General features: G+C 37.3%; 1 protein-coding gene across 1 annotated transcript; it reads left to right on the top strand.

Annotated features, from left to right (window-relative positions):
- The first annotated feature begins 766 nt into the window (after positions 1-766).
- Positions 767-2,101, top strand: LOC120880923 (12S rRNA N4-methylcytidine methyltransferase-like). Its single transcript, XM_040264341.1, is given in 3 exon segments — positions 767-967; positions 970-1,724; positions 1,726-2,101. Coding segments are annotated over 3 exon segments (1,221 nt in total). The 5' UTR covers positions 767-877.
- Positions 2,102-13,582: the final 11,481 nt, after the last annotated feature.

Genomic DNA, 13,582 nt, shown 5'->3' with positions numbered 1-13,582 from the left:
GATCAGTTAAGAAGCTAATACAGTAATCTCAGAAAAAGAGCATGGTGTTTTGAAGTAGAATTAAGAGGTACTTAAGATATATTTTGAAGGTATAATTCACAAAATTTAGTGGTGGAATGGTTTGGGAGCTGGGAAGGAGGCAATAATAGAAAGAGAGATATAGCTATTAGGAATGCTTTGAGCTGCAAGTACCAGGGTACCTGACTGCAGGGGTTCAACATATGAGGGTCACAGGAAATCTGGCAGCAAGTGTTCGCTGGCAACGGTTCCATTCTTACTAATTCCATCAAAGATCCGTGCTATATTCCAGGTCCTAAATCCTTTACTGGAGGAAATTTTACTCATCTATTTCCTGCCTCTCTGTCACATGAAAGCAAACACAACTTCAGGTATCATGTCCACCTATTGAAAGAAGGGAAAAGTAAAGAGATTTAGTGCCACGAGTTACAGCTATTCCTTTGACTGGGACCATAAAAATCAGCTTAGAAACTTCAAAATTTCTTGCTCTCTTTACATTGATTGGAACCTGGTCACGTGTCAACCTTTGGCTGTAGGCATGAATGGGAAACATGTATTTCTTATTTCCTAGACTACAGAATGAAGAGTAAATGAAGAAAAGGGGATTGGTCAGTATTAGGAGTTGCTGATGAAGTGTTGTCCACAGGAGGGTTCAGTGACAACGTCCGGCTTTTCAGCTTGATCTAAACAGGGATGCTATTTAGAAAAGAGGAGGGAAGGTCTGTCCCCGCAAGTTTCCCCCAGGGCTGGGACCTGGGCGAGCGGCAAATTCAGATTTTCCGGATCGTAGTGTTTGTCGCAGGCCCGAGTTGGAGGCTAACTGGGAAGTCTTCGTTCCTCAGATTTGTTGATCTACAGAATGCTTCAATACCCATATTTTTGTAGAATCTATAAAAATTTTCTTTCATGCTGGTTGGAATCTGGCATATTTAATTTGGGGGTCTGGCCAAAAAAAAAATACATGCTACAGCAGAAAGATATAATGAATATGAAGCCCAGGAGGAAAAAGATCAAACTGGAGTTCAGGAGTTACACAGATCTCAAGATAGAGATTCTGGAGTGATGACTAAGTTACATATTCCAGTGATGGTGGATGAAGTTGTTCATTGTTTGGCACCACAAAAAGGGCAGGTTTTTCTAGATATGACATTTGGTTCAGGAGGACACACAAGAGCCATTCTGCAGAAGGAGCCAGATATTACTCTGTATGCATTAGACAGAGACCCAACAGCATATGCAATAGCTGAACAGCTTTCAGAATTGTACCCTAAACAGATCCAAGCCATCCTAGGCCAGTTCAGCCAGGCAGAAGCCTTGCTAATGAAAGCTGGAGTACAGCCAGGGACTTTGGATGGAGTTCTTTTGGATCTGGGGTGTTCCTCCATGCAACTTGATACCCCTGAAAGAGGTTTTTCCCTTAGGAAGGATGGCCCCTTGGACATGAGAATGGATGGTTACAGGTTCCCTGATATGCCCACCGCAGCTGATGTTGTGAACGCGTTAGATCAACAGGCACTTGCATCCATCCTGAGAGCATACGGAGAGGAGAAGCACGCCAAGAAAATCGCTTCAGCAATCGTTCAGGCACGCGCCCTCTACCCCATCACTAGAACCCAGCAGCTTGCCAGCATTGTTGCAGGTGCATTTCCTCCCTTTGCTCTTTATGCACGAAAAGATTTGCTACAGCGATCCACCCATATTGCTACAGACTTTTCAAGCTTTTCGCATATTTGTGAACAATGAGCTTAATGAACTTTACACAGGACTGAAGACAGCTCAGAAGTTTCTGAGACCTGGTGGTCACCTCGTTGCCCTCTCCTTCCATTCACTGGAGGATCGCATTATCAAACAGTTCCTGCTTGGGATAAGCATGACAGAAAGGTTTAACCTAAGTGCTAGACAGAAGGTGATACGAAAATCACAGTTGGATTCATATCAGGAAAACAAGGAAGGCGTCTCTACAGGAAAGGCCCCTTTAATGCGGAAATTGATGCACAAGAAGGTACTTATTCCAGAAGAGCAAGATGTACAGGATAACCCCAGAGGACGCTCTGCCAAGCTTAGAGCAGCTATCAAATTATGAGAAAGTCTTCATCATCTAATCCTTCAAGATTTTCCTTTACAGTTTCTCATGCGATATTCCTGGACAACCTGATGTAAGAAAGTGTGGGATATATGAAGTTGTATAACTATATATGTGTGGATCTAGCGGGTATTTAGCTCTTTTTTGCCCTCAAAAAGAAAATGTAAAATATATTAACATGATATAGAAAGCTCAATTCAAGGAGCAGCAGTACCTCAACGCTGGAAAAGTATGTTTATCTTAGCAATGTATTTGACTTTCGAAATGGTTAAATTCTGGTTAAATCCTTTCTTTAACCAGGAAATTTTTTAAAAGAAGAGGAGAATATGTGTATGTAAAATCAAGTTGTGAAAAGAGAGATTATAATTATATCTGCATGCCCAAATTTATGAATTTAGATATTCAGATTTGCAATAGACTATGATTCAAATAGTTAATAATGATCATGGAATTTATTTTAATTTTTCTTCTTGGGGATAGCTTTCTCAAATACAGGCATTACTATTTTAAAAATGTGTTACACTGATAAATTTAAATACTGAATTATAGTGTCATTGTTTTAAAGAGATTTTTCAGTATGATGTGTGCCATGTTTTCATATATTGCAAACTAAAAATGTAGAATTGCTCTAATAGCCTTCACAGAGGATGTTTAATAAAACTTATATTTGAATTCAATTGTGTTTATTATAGTATTAGCCCAGAATGCTTTTGATAAATAGTAAAATCTCTTATCATTTGAATCCTGCATTTTTAAACTGAGCTATTCAAAATAGTCAAAGTCTATTGAAATGGAAAAGTTTATCATCTATTCCAGATACTAAAATCAATGTACTCTTAATGTTCTTATTTACAGAGTTTACATGGTAAAGGATTCTTTAACAAATTGTTGAAAATAATTCATAATTCACATTACTTTTTGTACGTACGTATGCATTTCTGATTTATTCAATTATGATGCAAGTACTGAAATAGGCAAAGAAACAAAAGTGAGTAAAATACACTCACAGTCTAGCAAAGAAGAGCGATGGTAGTTAACTAATCACAAAAATTAATATAAAATCGTCAAAGTGATAAGGGCTGTATAGATGTAGTATGCTGTGCTGTGCTGTGTTTAGTCACTCAGTCATGTCCAACTCTTTGCAACCCTATGGACTGTAGCGTACCAGGCTCCATAAAATACCATAAATACATCCAATAGCGATGAAATCCCATCACTGACGACATGGTACTTGATTTATGACTCAAAGAATGAATAAGAGATAATTAGTCATAGGATACATGGGCATGTTGATTAAAGGGACATGTCAATGATTATTTTCTTAAGTAGTTCCCCTTGAAGTCATATTTATACTGTTAATTTGCTCAGTAAACTATTCATTCAAATACAGGGAAAATTCATGTTATCAATTATGATTACAGAGCTTAAGTTGGCGAATCCAGTGAATAAAATATCAACATAATTAGATGGGTGAAAGATAAGAATTAAAAACTTACATGTGTCTCAGACTTACTTTATCTACCTCTGCAATAGTTAACTTTAGTTCCCAAGTTTGTTGACCACTTTTAATTTACAGACTGCTCAAACCTGAGGAAGTCCCAGGTGGCACAGTGGGTAAAGAATCACCCGCCAACACAGGAGACACAAGAGACATGGGTTTGATCCCTGGGGTCAGGAAGATTCCCCTGTAGTAGGAAATGGCAACTCACTAGAGTATTCTTGCCTGGAAAATTCCATGGGCAGAGGACCCTGGCGGGCCACAGTCCATGGGGTGTCAAAGAGTTGGACATGACTGAGTGACTAAGCACAGCACAGCATATATAGTTTTATATGTAAAACTTTTTCATTTAATCTATATGAAATATGTTCCAATAGCAGATAAAATAAATAACATTTAAGTAGTTAAAGGCAAAAAAACAAATTTAAAGGTGTTATTGTGTGAATTATGTGTGTGTATATATACACATATATGTATATGCTTCAACTACTGTACAAAGCCAGTCTTTCTGATGAATAGCAACTTTTTAATGAATTCAGATGATATTACACTGAGCTATAGAAACAGGAAAGTTACGTTTGTTCTACTCATCCTAAATCTGAATAAAAAGCAGTATTTAAAAGCTTGTAAAATCCTCACCTAGTACATTTTTTCTCTTACAAAGCATTTTAATTTTAAGTATTATTGTTTTTCATTTTCATAGAATGTGGGGATCTTGCAACTCCTTATTCTTTTATGTTTTTTCCATGGAAAATATGTCCCACAATAAATCATTTTGATATTGAATATTTTTTGGTTTCCTTTCTTCTGATCCCAGTCCATGGCTTCTTGGGAAAAAAAAAAAAAAAGGTGAAATGACAATGAAGGAAAAATAATGACCAAATCCATATTTAAAACTCATTTTGTATTTAAGCTCAGAGGAAACACCTCAGTTTAGTTCAGTTCAGTCGCTCAGTCGTGTCCGACTCTTTGTGACCCCATGAATCTCAGCATGCCAGGCCTCCCTGTCCATCACCAACTCCCGGAGTTCACTCAAACTCACATCCATCGAGTCGATGATGCCATCCCGCCATCGCATCCTCTGTCATCCCCTTCTCTTCCTGCCCCCAATCCCTCCCAGCATCAGAGTCTTTCCCAATAAGTCAACTTTTCGCATGAGGTGGCCAAAGCACTGGAGTTTTAGCTTTAGCATCATTCCTTCCAAAGAAATCCCAGGGCTGATCTCCTTCAGAATGGACTGGTTGGATCTCCTTGCAGTCCAAGGGACTCTCAAGAGTCTTCTCCAACACCACGGTTCAAAAGCATCAGTTCTTCGGTGCTCAGCTTTCTTCACAGTCCAACTCTCATATCCATACATGACCACAGGAAAAACCATAGCCTTGACTAGATGGACCTTTGTTGGGAAACACCTAGATGTATTTAATTACAATCATAGGACAATAATTGCATACATTAGAATCTGCTAGAGCATCTTTCATACGTTTTCAGATTCTGTATGAAAAGGCATAAAAGATAACATTATAAGTATAGTTGTATGAGTTGTTTGATGGGTCTTCTGAAATGTCTGTCCAGTAATCTAATTTCACGCTGCTCCATGGTACCCTCTTTTAGGGTCTTGAGTGTTTCACCTTACTGAAACATTTGTGGGGGATGTAACATTATATTTGATTAATAACTATTTTCATTCATATAATAATATTAATTAAGCATCTAACATGTTCATGGTATCAGTGCTAGGATACTGGGGACTAGGCCTGTAGTTTGTATCAAGATATTTAACAAATAGTGGCATAGGCAAATATGATAAATAGATTATATTAAATTAGAGTGCTGTAAGCTTTGTATAATTGAAGATAAGGTAAAATGCATTGCAAGCCTTTAAGAATAAAGAAACAGTTTAAGCCAAGTTATAGAAAGTATACAGTGCATTCAGAAAGAAACGTATTGCAGTAAGTCTGGGGGATACAGAGCATATTAATAGGAAGAAAAATTTAATAAAAGTTTTGCAGACATAGTTTGGGAACTTTGTAAAGAATTAGGAAGTTAGTGTGTTTGCAATGATGAGTACCTATTTTTTAACAGTGCACTGAGAATTATCAAAGTTGGTGACATACTCTGAAAGTTTATCACTTCAGGGCCACATGTTTGAATAATGTGGTCCAGAGAGCATTCTCTTAACACATCTCTGTTTCCTTCACACAGCATAGTTTGTCTCATTGAAATGCAGGCACGAGGTTAAGGGGACTCTGTAAACGAATACCTAATCCAGGGATTCAGAATTGTCCAAACATAAGACTTAATGTTTTCTAAAAAGCCTCGGAGACTAGAAAGAATTCCAGAGATCATTAATATTACCCAATTCAAACTGAGGATGGTTAAACATGTGTATTTTCTATATGAAGACTTTAGAAATGTTTATGTATACAATAAATGTGTGTGTAAGGACAAGCAGCTAGGTTCTCAGTGGGCCATGTCTAGATCAGCTAGAAAGGATGTGAAAAATTTCAAGTGAAGAATGCCTGTGATCCATGAGGTCTAAGCATCTAATCTAAGAGGGACTAGCTTGTGAGTAGGGCAAAGAGCATACCTACAGCTGGGGCGAACCCCTTCTGCACACGCCCTACCCATCCACACAATCTTACCTACTCATGTTACTTGGGATTATGATTTTTAAGGAGGAATGAGAGAGAGTGTATCATGTGGATAGCCTCAGTTAATCTGAATTTGTCATGACCACCACCCTGTTTTACCGTAAATCTAAAGTGTTAACCATCCTCTTTAAGAATTACAAAATGGGTGAATTTGTCCAAGTGTAGGAATACTGTTCGAACTTTTCTCTGTAACCTTTTATCAGCAGCAACAATAGAGTCAAATCTTACTGTATTAGCTCAAATGCTTTATTTCAGCTTTTATTCTAATGTTATTTTTGCCATTCTACCATTGGATGATTTTAAAGTATATTCTATGGTTGATTGTAGACTATGCATGCAATTTAACACCCAGCACTATGTAACTTTAATAAGAAATTGTTTACCTTTTGTCTTGAAGATAACAACTAAGAAATAGAATTCTTATACTTCTTTTTGTTTTTATTCACAAAGCAAGCACAACAAAATAAGTGTGATGAGAGCATACATCATCCAGAATAAAACCTAAAGGTTTATTGAGGTAAAGATTTTACCGGGGGTAATTGCTTTACTGTGTTGCATTGGTTTCTGCTGTTCAATGAAGTGAATCCATTCTGAGTAAGTGTTGACTGACTCTTTGTGACCCCATGGACCTCTGAAGCTCACCAGGCTCCTCTGTCCATGGGCCTTTCCAGGCAAAAATGCTGGAGTGCGTTGCCATTTCCTTCTCCAGGGCATCTTCCCAACCCAGGGATCGAACCCTGGGTCTCCTGCACTGCAGGCAGATTCTTTACCGACTGAGCTACAAGGGAAGCCTATGTATGCATATATCCCCTTCTTATAGGACCTCCCTCCCCGGACTATCCCACCTCTCTAGGTCATCACAGAGCATCAAGCTGAGCTCCCTGTGCTGTACAGCAGGTTCCAATGAGCCATCTGTTTCACACATGGTACATAGTAGTGACTATACTGCTGCTGCTGCTGCTGCTGCTGCTGCTAAGTCGCTTCAGTCGTGTCCAACTCTGTGCAACCCCATAGACGGCAGCCCACCAGGCTCCCCCGTCCCTGGGATTCTCCAGGCAAGAACACTGCAGTGGATTGCCATTTCCCTCTCCAAGTGACTATACTGCAATCTCCCAATTCAGTCTCCCCCTCCCCCCACCGCCCCCACCTCCACCAACCATGTCCACATATCTATTCCCTACATCTGCATCTCTAGTCCTGCCCTGCAAATAGGTTCATCTGCACCATTTATATTGTATATTAACACGTATATGCACAAGCTGGGATCGAGATGGCCAGGAGAAATATCAGCAACCTCAGATATGCAGATGACACCCCCCTTAGGGCAGAAAGTGAAGAAGAACTGAAGAGCCTCTCGATGAAAGTGAAAGAGGAGAGTGAAGAAGCTGGCTTAAAACTCAACATTCAAAAAACTAAGATCATAGCATTCAGTTCCATCACTTCATGACAAATAGATAGGGAAAAAGTGGAAACAGTGGCAGATTTTATTTTCTTGGGCTCCAAATTCACTGTGAAAGGTGACTGCAGCTATGAAGTTAAAAGATGTTTGTCCCTTGGAATGAAAGCTATGACCAACCTAGACAGTATCACAAAAAAACAAAGACATCACTTTGCCAACAAAGATCTGTCTAGTCAAACCTATGGCTTTTCCAGTGGTCATGTATGGATGTGAGAGTTGGACCATAAAGAAGGCTAAGCTGCCGAAGAATTGATGCCTCCAAATTGTGTTTTTGGAGAAGGTAGGTAACCTTCAATGTGGGTTCTCAGAGGGACCTGGGTTTGATCCCTGGGTCAGGAAGATCCCCTGGAGATGGAAATGGCAACCCACTCCAATACTCTTGCCTGAAAAAATCCCATGGACGGAGAAGCCTGGTAGGTTACAGTCCATAGTGTCACAAAGAGTTGCACATGACTGAGCAACTTCACTTTCACTTTCTTGAGAGTTCCTTGAACTGCAAGGACATTAAAACAGTCAATCCTAAAGGAAATCAGTCCTGAATATTTATTGGAAGGACTGATGCTGAAGCTCCAGTACTTTGGTCACCTGATGCGAAGAGCCAAATCATTGGAAAATACTCTTGTGCTGGGAAGGATTGAAGGCAGGAGGAGAAGGGGATGACAGAGGACAAGATGCTTGGATCGCCTCATGGGCTCAATGGACAAGAGTGTGAGCAAACCCTGGGACATACTGAAAAACAGGGGACACTGGTGTGCTGCAGTCCATAGGGTTGCAAAAAGTCAGACACAACTTAGCAACTGAACAACAAAATGAGTAAAAAATGCTAATCACTGAGTCCAGATATATTTGTAATTACCACTTTCACCAGTGGAAAGAGGCTCTTTTAGTTCTTTTCCTTAGGGGAAAATTATATGAGAGAAGTTACAAATTATTGTTTGTAAATGCCATTGTGGGCAAAATTCTAAATAATGCAGAAGCTTCAAAAATAATAATTCAACTAACGAATGGGAGAATGATAGACGTCATATGTTTTTATCATTCTTTAAAAATTTCTGAACTGGAAAGGAAAAATAAATGCTATATTTCTTTTCATGACATAGTTAACTCCACATTAATTAAAACATTTGACAATGCTTAAAAGTTTCTATACCAGTAAGCTGAGAAAATGGATGTGCTACTTGTTAAGTTTTACCTTAAAGAAATTTCAGTTTATATGAACACATTGAAATGCCCATAAGAATTTTTTTCTTATTAAATATGAAGAATGGGAATTTTTCTATGAAACTCTGTCTTATTATTTAAAAATAAACACAGTAATGCCTGTTTTATGACAGATTTTTTTAAGTTATCACAATATATGGAGAAGAATAATTTAAAGATTGTATTTATCACCAAAAATGATAGAGATAGATGCTTGAGTGTTTAATATTAAATAAATGATTTCAACATTTAATCTTCTCTTTTGTGCCAAGAAGGAAGCAAAAAAGTTGAGAATAAGACAATGTAATACAATTTTAAGTCATTTTTGGAATGACTGCTTCTCTTTCAAAGAGAACATTAATGAGCTATATTTCCTCTAAAAAGAAATGCTGAGGTTACATTTACTTTTCTCCCCCCTCAACCCCCGCAGCACTTAACATTCCTCGTTTTTATTTGCTTTGGCTTGTTCTGCTTTCTTTCTCTCCATATCATCTATAATGCAAAGCCTGTCAAAATGGCATGGGATGCATTTCTTAGAACGTAAACCACTTTAGAAATAATCTTGTAGCCAAAGATAAAATGAAGCGTAAAAAGCGTGTAAATTGATTTAACATTTCCCCCCAAATAAGAGCATTTAAAAATCCTGAACCTACTATTGTGCATGCTTTAGGCTTAGAGGATTCAAGAAGAGAAAATGCCACTGCTCAAATTTTTCTTCACCTTTTGAAAACGTTTTTGGAAAATGTGATTGTTCCCATTGAGAATAGAGATCCTCGAGCAAGAAGATCTTTTGAGCATATTTGGACAAATGCCATCTTCATTTTAAAAGGAAGAAATGAAAAAGAGAAACTGACGTGCTCCCAAAATTTTATACTTAGGTACATAATCATGCTAGGATTAAATAAAAACAATAATGAGTATATGGGATAACTTAAAGGTCTGAGAATGTTTTGAGTTCATTCATGATCAGATAGAGCTGAGATAAATTTGAGAACAGAAATTTCCTATTATTCTCACACAACTTTTATTATGACTAAATCTATGTTAGAAGGGTTTTTGCTGTAATACGGTGTTACCAAAATTCACATGTGAATTAAATTTTGCTCAAAAGTTAACCAAACTAAGAAGTTTGGAATATAATATTTAGATGGTAAATGTGCTAAATTAGCTCTGCTTTCACTGGACTTCAGGCTAGAACTGTATTCATTTGTTGTGAGGTTGCTATTTGTATTGGGGACAGTTGGCACTGGGATAAATTATTGGAAAACTAAGCTCTGGATACTGAGAAAAGTCAACTGTAATATATTTTTTGTGAAAAAGAACAAATTGAAGGCAACCATTTTTATTAATAATAATTTTATAATAATATTAATAAATTCCTCAACTAAGTCAAATCAAAATCCTAGTCTGTTTAAGCAGATAATGAAGACTGTGATTAGTGAAAGTCAAAATACAAATGTTAATACAATACAGTACAAAGAGGGCTTCAAATGGTGTGGTCCGGATTTGGTTTATAATGAAAAAAGAAAGAAGTAAATTAGAGCCTTGGAACAAATGAAATATTAAGAAATATTATTCTGAAAGATAGATTCAAATCTGGAAGATGATTTGGAGAAAGAGTGGCTTATCTTAAATAAACAAAACAGATTAAAAAAATCAGAAATAAAGCCCAAGTCAGCGTTTGTTACTATAGCAGTATACAGATCGAGGTCAAAAAGTCCTGCCACTAGTATATTTAAAAAAATGCATATTCTGGACTCAATGCAGAAAATCAACCTAGATAAATATGAAACAACTTTCAATATGAACAGGGACTTGTTTTTGTAAGAAACACATGACATGGGCCTATAAAATGAGGATGATTTAAGTAAAAGACACAACAGCAATATATTCTGTAGCCTAGAACATATTACCTTTTATTTTTCATATATCATTTTGAACCCGTGATGTTTTAGCTTCAATTATTTTTTAGCTAAAGTTTGTATTCATCCTTGGATGCTCAACTGTCAACCCTTTGTTCAACGGGAGTCCCTTTATATGCACTTTTGTTACAATTCCTTGAACCTTGGAATAAGATTCTGCTTTCAGGCACCAGAGTATGTTTCAGGCTCATGTTTGACAGATGGAATTACCTGTATCTTCATGGAACTCTTAATCTTCTTAGTAAACAATGGAAACTTAGGGTGATAGTATCTTTTGATCAGTTTGGTGGTCAGAGGTAAGACTCCTGGAAATTACATGCCCTTTTAAAGACAAGAATTCACATTGGAATTTCAATTCAGTTCTAATATGATAGTGTTCCACTTAAAATGCTTAATGCTGTAAGTGAACTTCATTTTTCTATATTTAAAACACTAATTACTAAAAAGTTTCAAAATACAGCCATCTCTTACTGTCTGTGAGGGATTGGCTGCAAGAACCCCTACAGATACCAAAATCCACAAGGCTCAAATTCCTTACATAAACTGGCATGGTGTTTGTGTATAACTTAGTTTTGGAACTAAATTCTTTCTGTTAAAGCTTTTAAGTTGATTGTTATTTCCTGTAGAGCTAAAGCTTTTCTTTATGCTATTATATAAGATAGCCTTTTACACCACATTTAATGTATCATCAGTTCAATTCAGTTCAGTTGCTCAATCATGTCTGACTCTTTGTGATCCCATGAACTGCAGCATGCCAGCCTTCCCTGTCCATCACCCACTCCTGGAGCTTGCTCAAACTCATGTCCAGTGAGTCTGTGATGCCATCCAACCAACTGATTCTCTGTCATCCCCTTCTCTTCCTGCGTTCAGTCTTTCCCAGCATCATGGTCTTTTCCAATGCGTCAAATCTTCACATCAGGTGGCCAAAGTATTGGAGTTTCAGCTTCAGCATCAGTCCTTCCAATGATTATTCAGGACTGATTTACTTTAGGATGAACTGGTTGGATCTCCTTGCCGTCCAAGGGACTCTCAAGAGTCTTCTCCAACACCACAGTTCAAAAGCATCAATTCTTTGGCACTCAGCTTTCCTTATGGTCCAACTCTCACAACCATACATGGCTACTGGAAAAACCATAGCTTTGACCAGATGGATGTTTGTCAGCAAAGTAATGTCTCTGCTTTTTAATATGCTGTCTCAGTTGGTCATAGCTTTTCTTCCAAGGAGCAAGCGTCTTTTAATTTCATGGCTGCTATCACCATCTGCAGTGATTTTGGAGTCCCCAAATTAAAGTCTGTTACTCTTTCCACTTCTTCCCCATCTATTTGCCATGATGTGATGGGACTGGATGCCATGAACTTAGTTTTTAAGCCAACTTTTTCACTCTCCTCTTTCACTTTCATCAAGAGGCTTTTTAGTTCTTCTTTGCTTTCTGCCATAGAGTGGTGTCATCTGCATATCTGAGGTTCTTGGTAGTTCCCCTAGCAATCTTGATCCCAGCTTGTGCTTCTTCCAGCCCAGCATAGAGGCTTTTTAGTTCTTCTTTGCTTTCTGCCATAGAGTGGTGTCATCTGCATATCTGAGGTTATTGATAGTTCCCCCAGCAATCTTGATCCCAGCTTGTGCTTCTTCCAGCCCAGCATTTCTTATGTTGTAGTCTACATATAAGTTAAATAAGTGGGGTGACAATATACAGCATTGATGTACTCCTTTTCTGATTTGGAACCAGTCTGTTGTTCCATGTCCAGTTCTAACTTGTTACTAACTTGTTACTTCTTGACCTGCATACAAATTTCTCAAGAGGCAAGTCAGGTGGTCTGGTATTCCCATTTCTAAGAATTTTCCACAGTTTGTTGTGATGCACACAGTCAAAGGCTTTGGCATAGTCAATAAAGCAGAAATAGATGTTTTGATGGAACTCTTTTGCTTTTTCAATGATCCAGCAGATGTTGGCAATTTGATCTCTGGTTCCTCTGCCTTTTCTAAAACCAGCTTGAACATTTAGAAGTCATGGTTCATGTACTTTTGAAGCCTGGCTTGGAGAATTCTGAGCAGTACTTTACTAGCATGTGAGATGAGTGCAGTTGTATGGTAGTTTGAGCATTCTTTGTGGACATTTTACTAAACATCTCTTTTTCAATAACATGATGCTTCGACTTCATACATCTTTGTTCTTTTAAGCATTCTTATTCTAAATACAAAATTCCCTATCATGAAATCCAAAATTTCAGATGCCATTGGAAAAGTATAGATATCTATTTCCATGACAAACTTTTACTTCCACCAACAAATTAACGATGTTAGGAAAGATAAAGCTTATATAAACTCTGTATAAAATTAATGTTTATTTTTTTAGATTGTATAGATTTCATTTATAGATTCACATTTTTAAAGCATTATTTTATAAAATTCAAAGTCACTTAAATCCTAAAACATTTCAGTGCTAACACTAAAGCCCTATTACATTTATGCAGGGGTTTGTATACTTTGATTCAGTGAAGAAATGCAAATTCTACCAGAAAATTAGTATATGTTGTGTCTCAAATACCCAGTTTTTTTTTTTATTACTAGTAACTGTGTTCATTTCCATGAAAAACTCCAAAATATTCTTCTAAAATAAATAAGACAAAACAGTAAGTTTTCAGTTTTATTATACTATTCATACTTTTAAATAACTTTTTCAAATTTAAATGAAATTTAATATTCTTCTTGAAAAATGAAGGGACTAATGAATAACTCTTTAACCAATGGAT

This window comes from Oryx dammah, unplaced genomic scaffold, assembly GCF_014754425.2.
Source record: "Oryx dammah isolate SB20612 unplaced genomic scaffold, SCBI_Odam_1.1 HiC_scaffold_22, whole genome shotgun sequence".
NCBI classification, from domain to species: domain Eukaryota; kingdom Metazoa; phylum Chordata; class Mammalia; order Artiodactyla; family Bovidae; genus Oryx; species Oryx dammah.
Note: the sequence above shows the minus strand (reverse complement) of the source record. Positions and strands in the feature narration are given on the sequence as shown.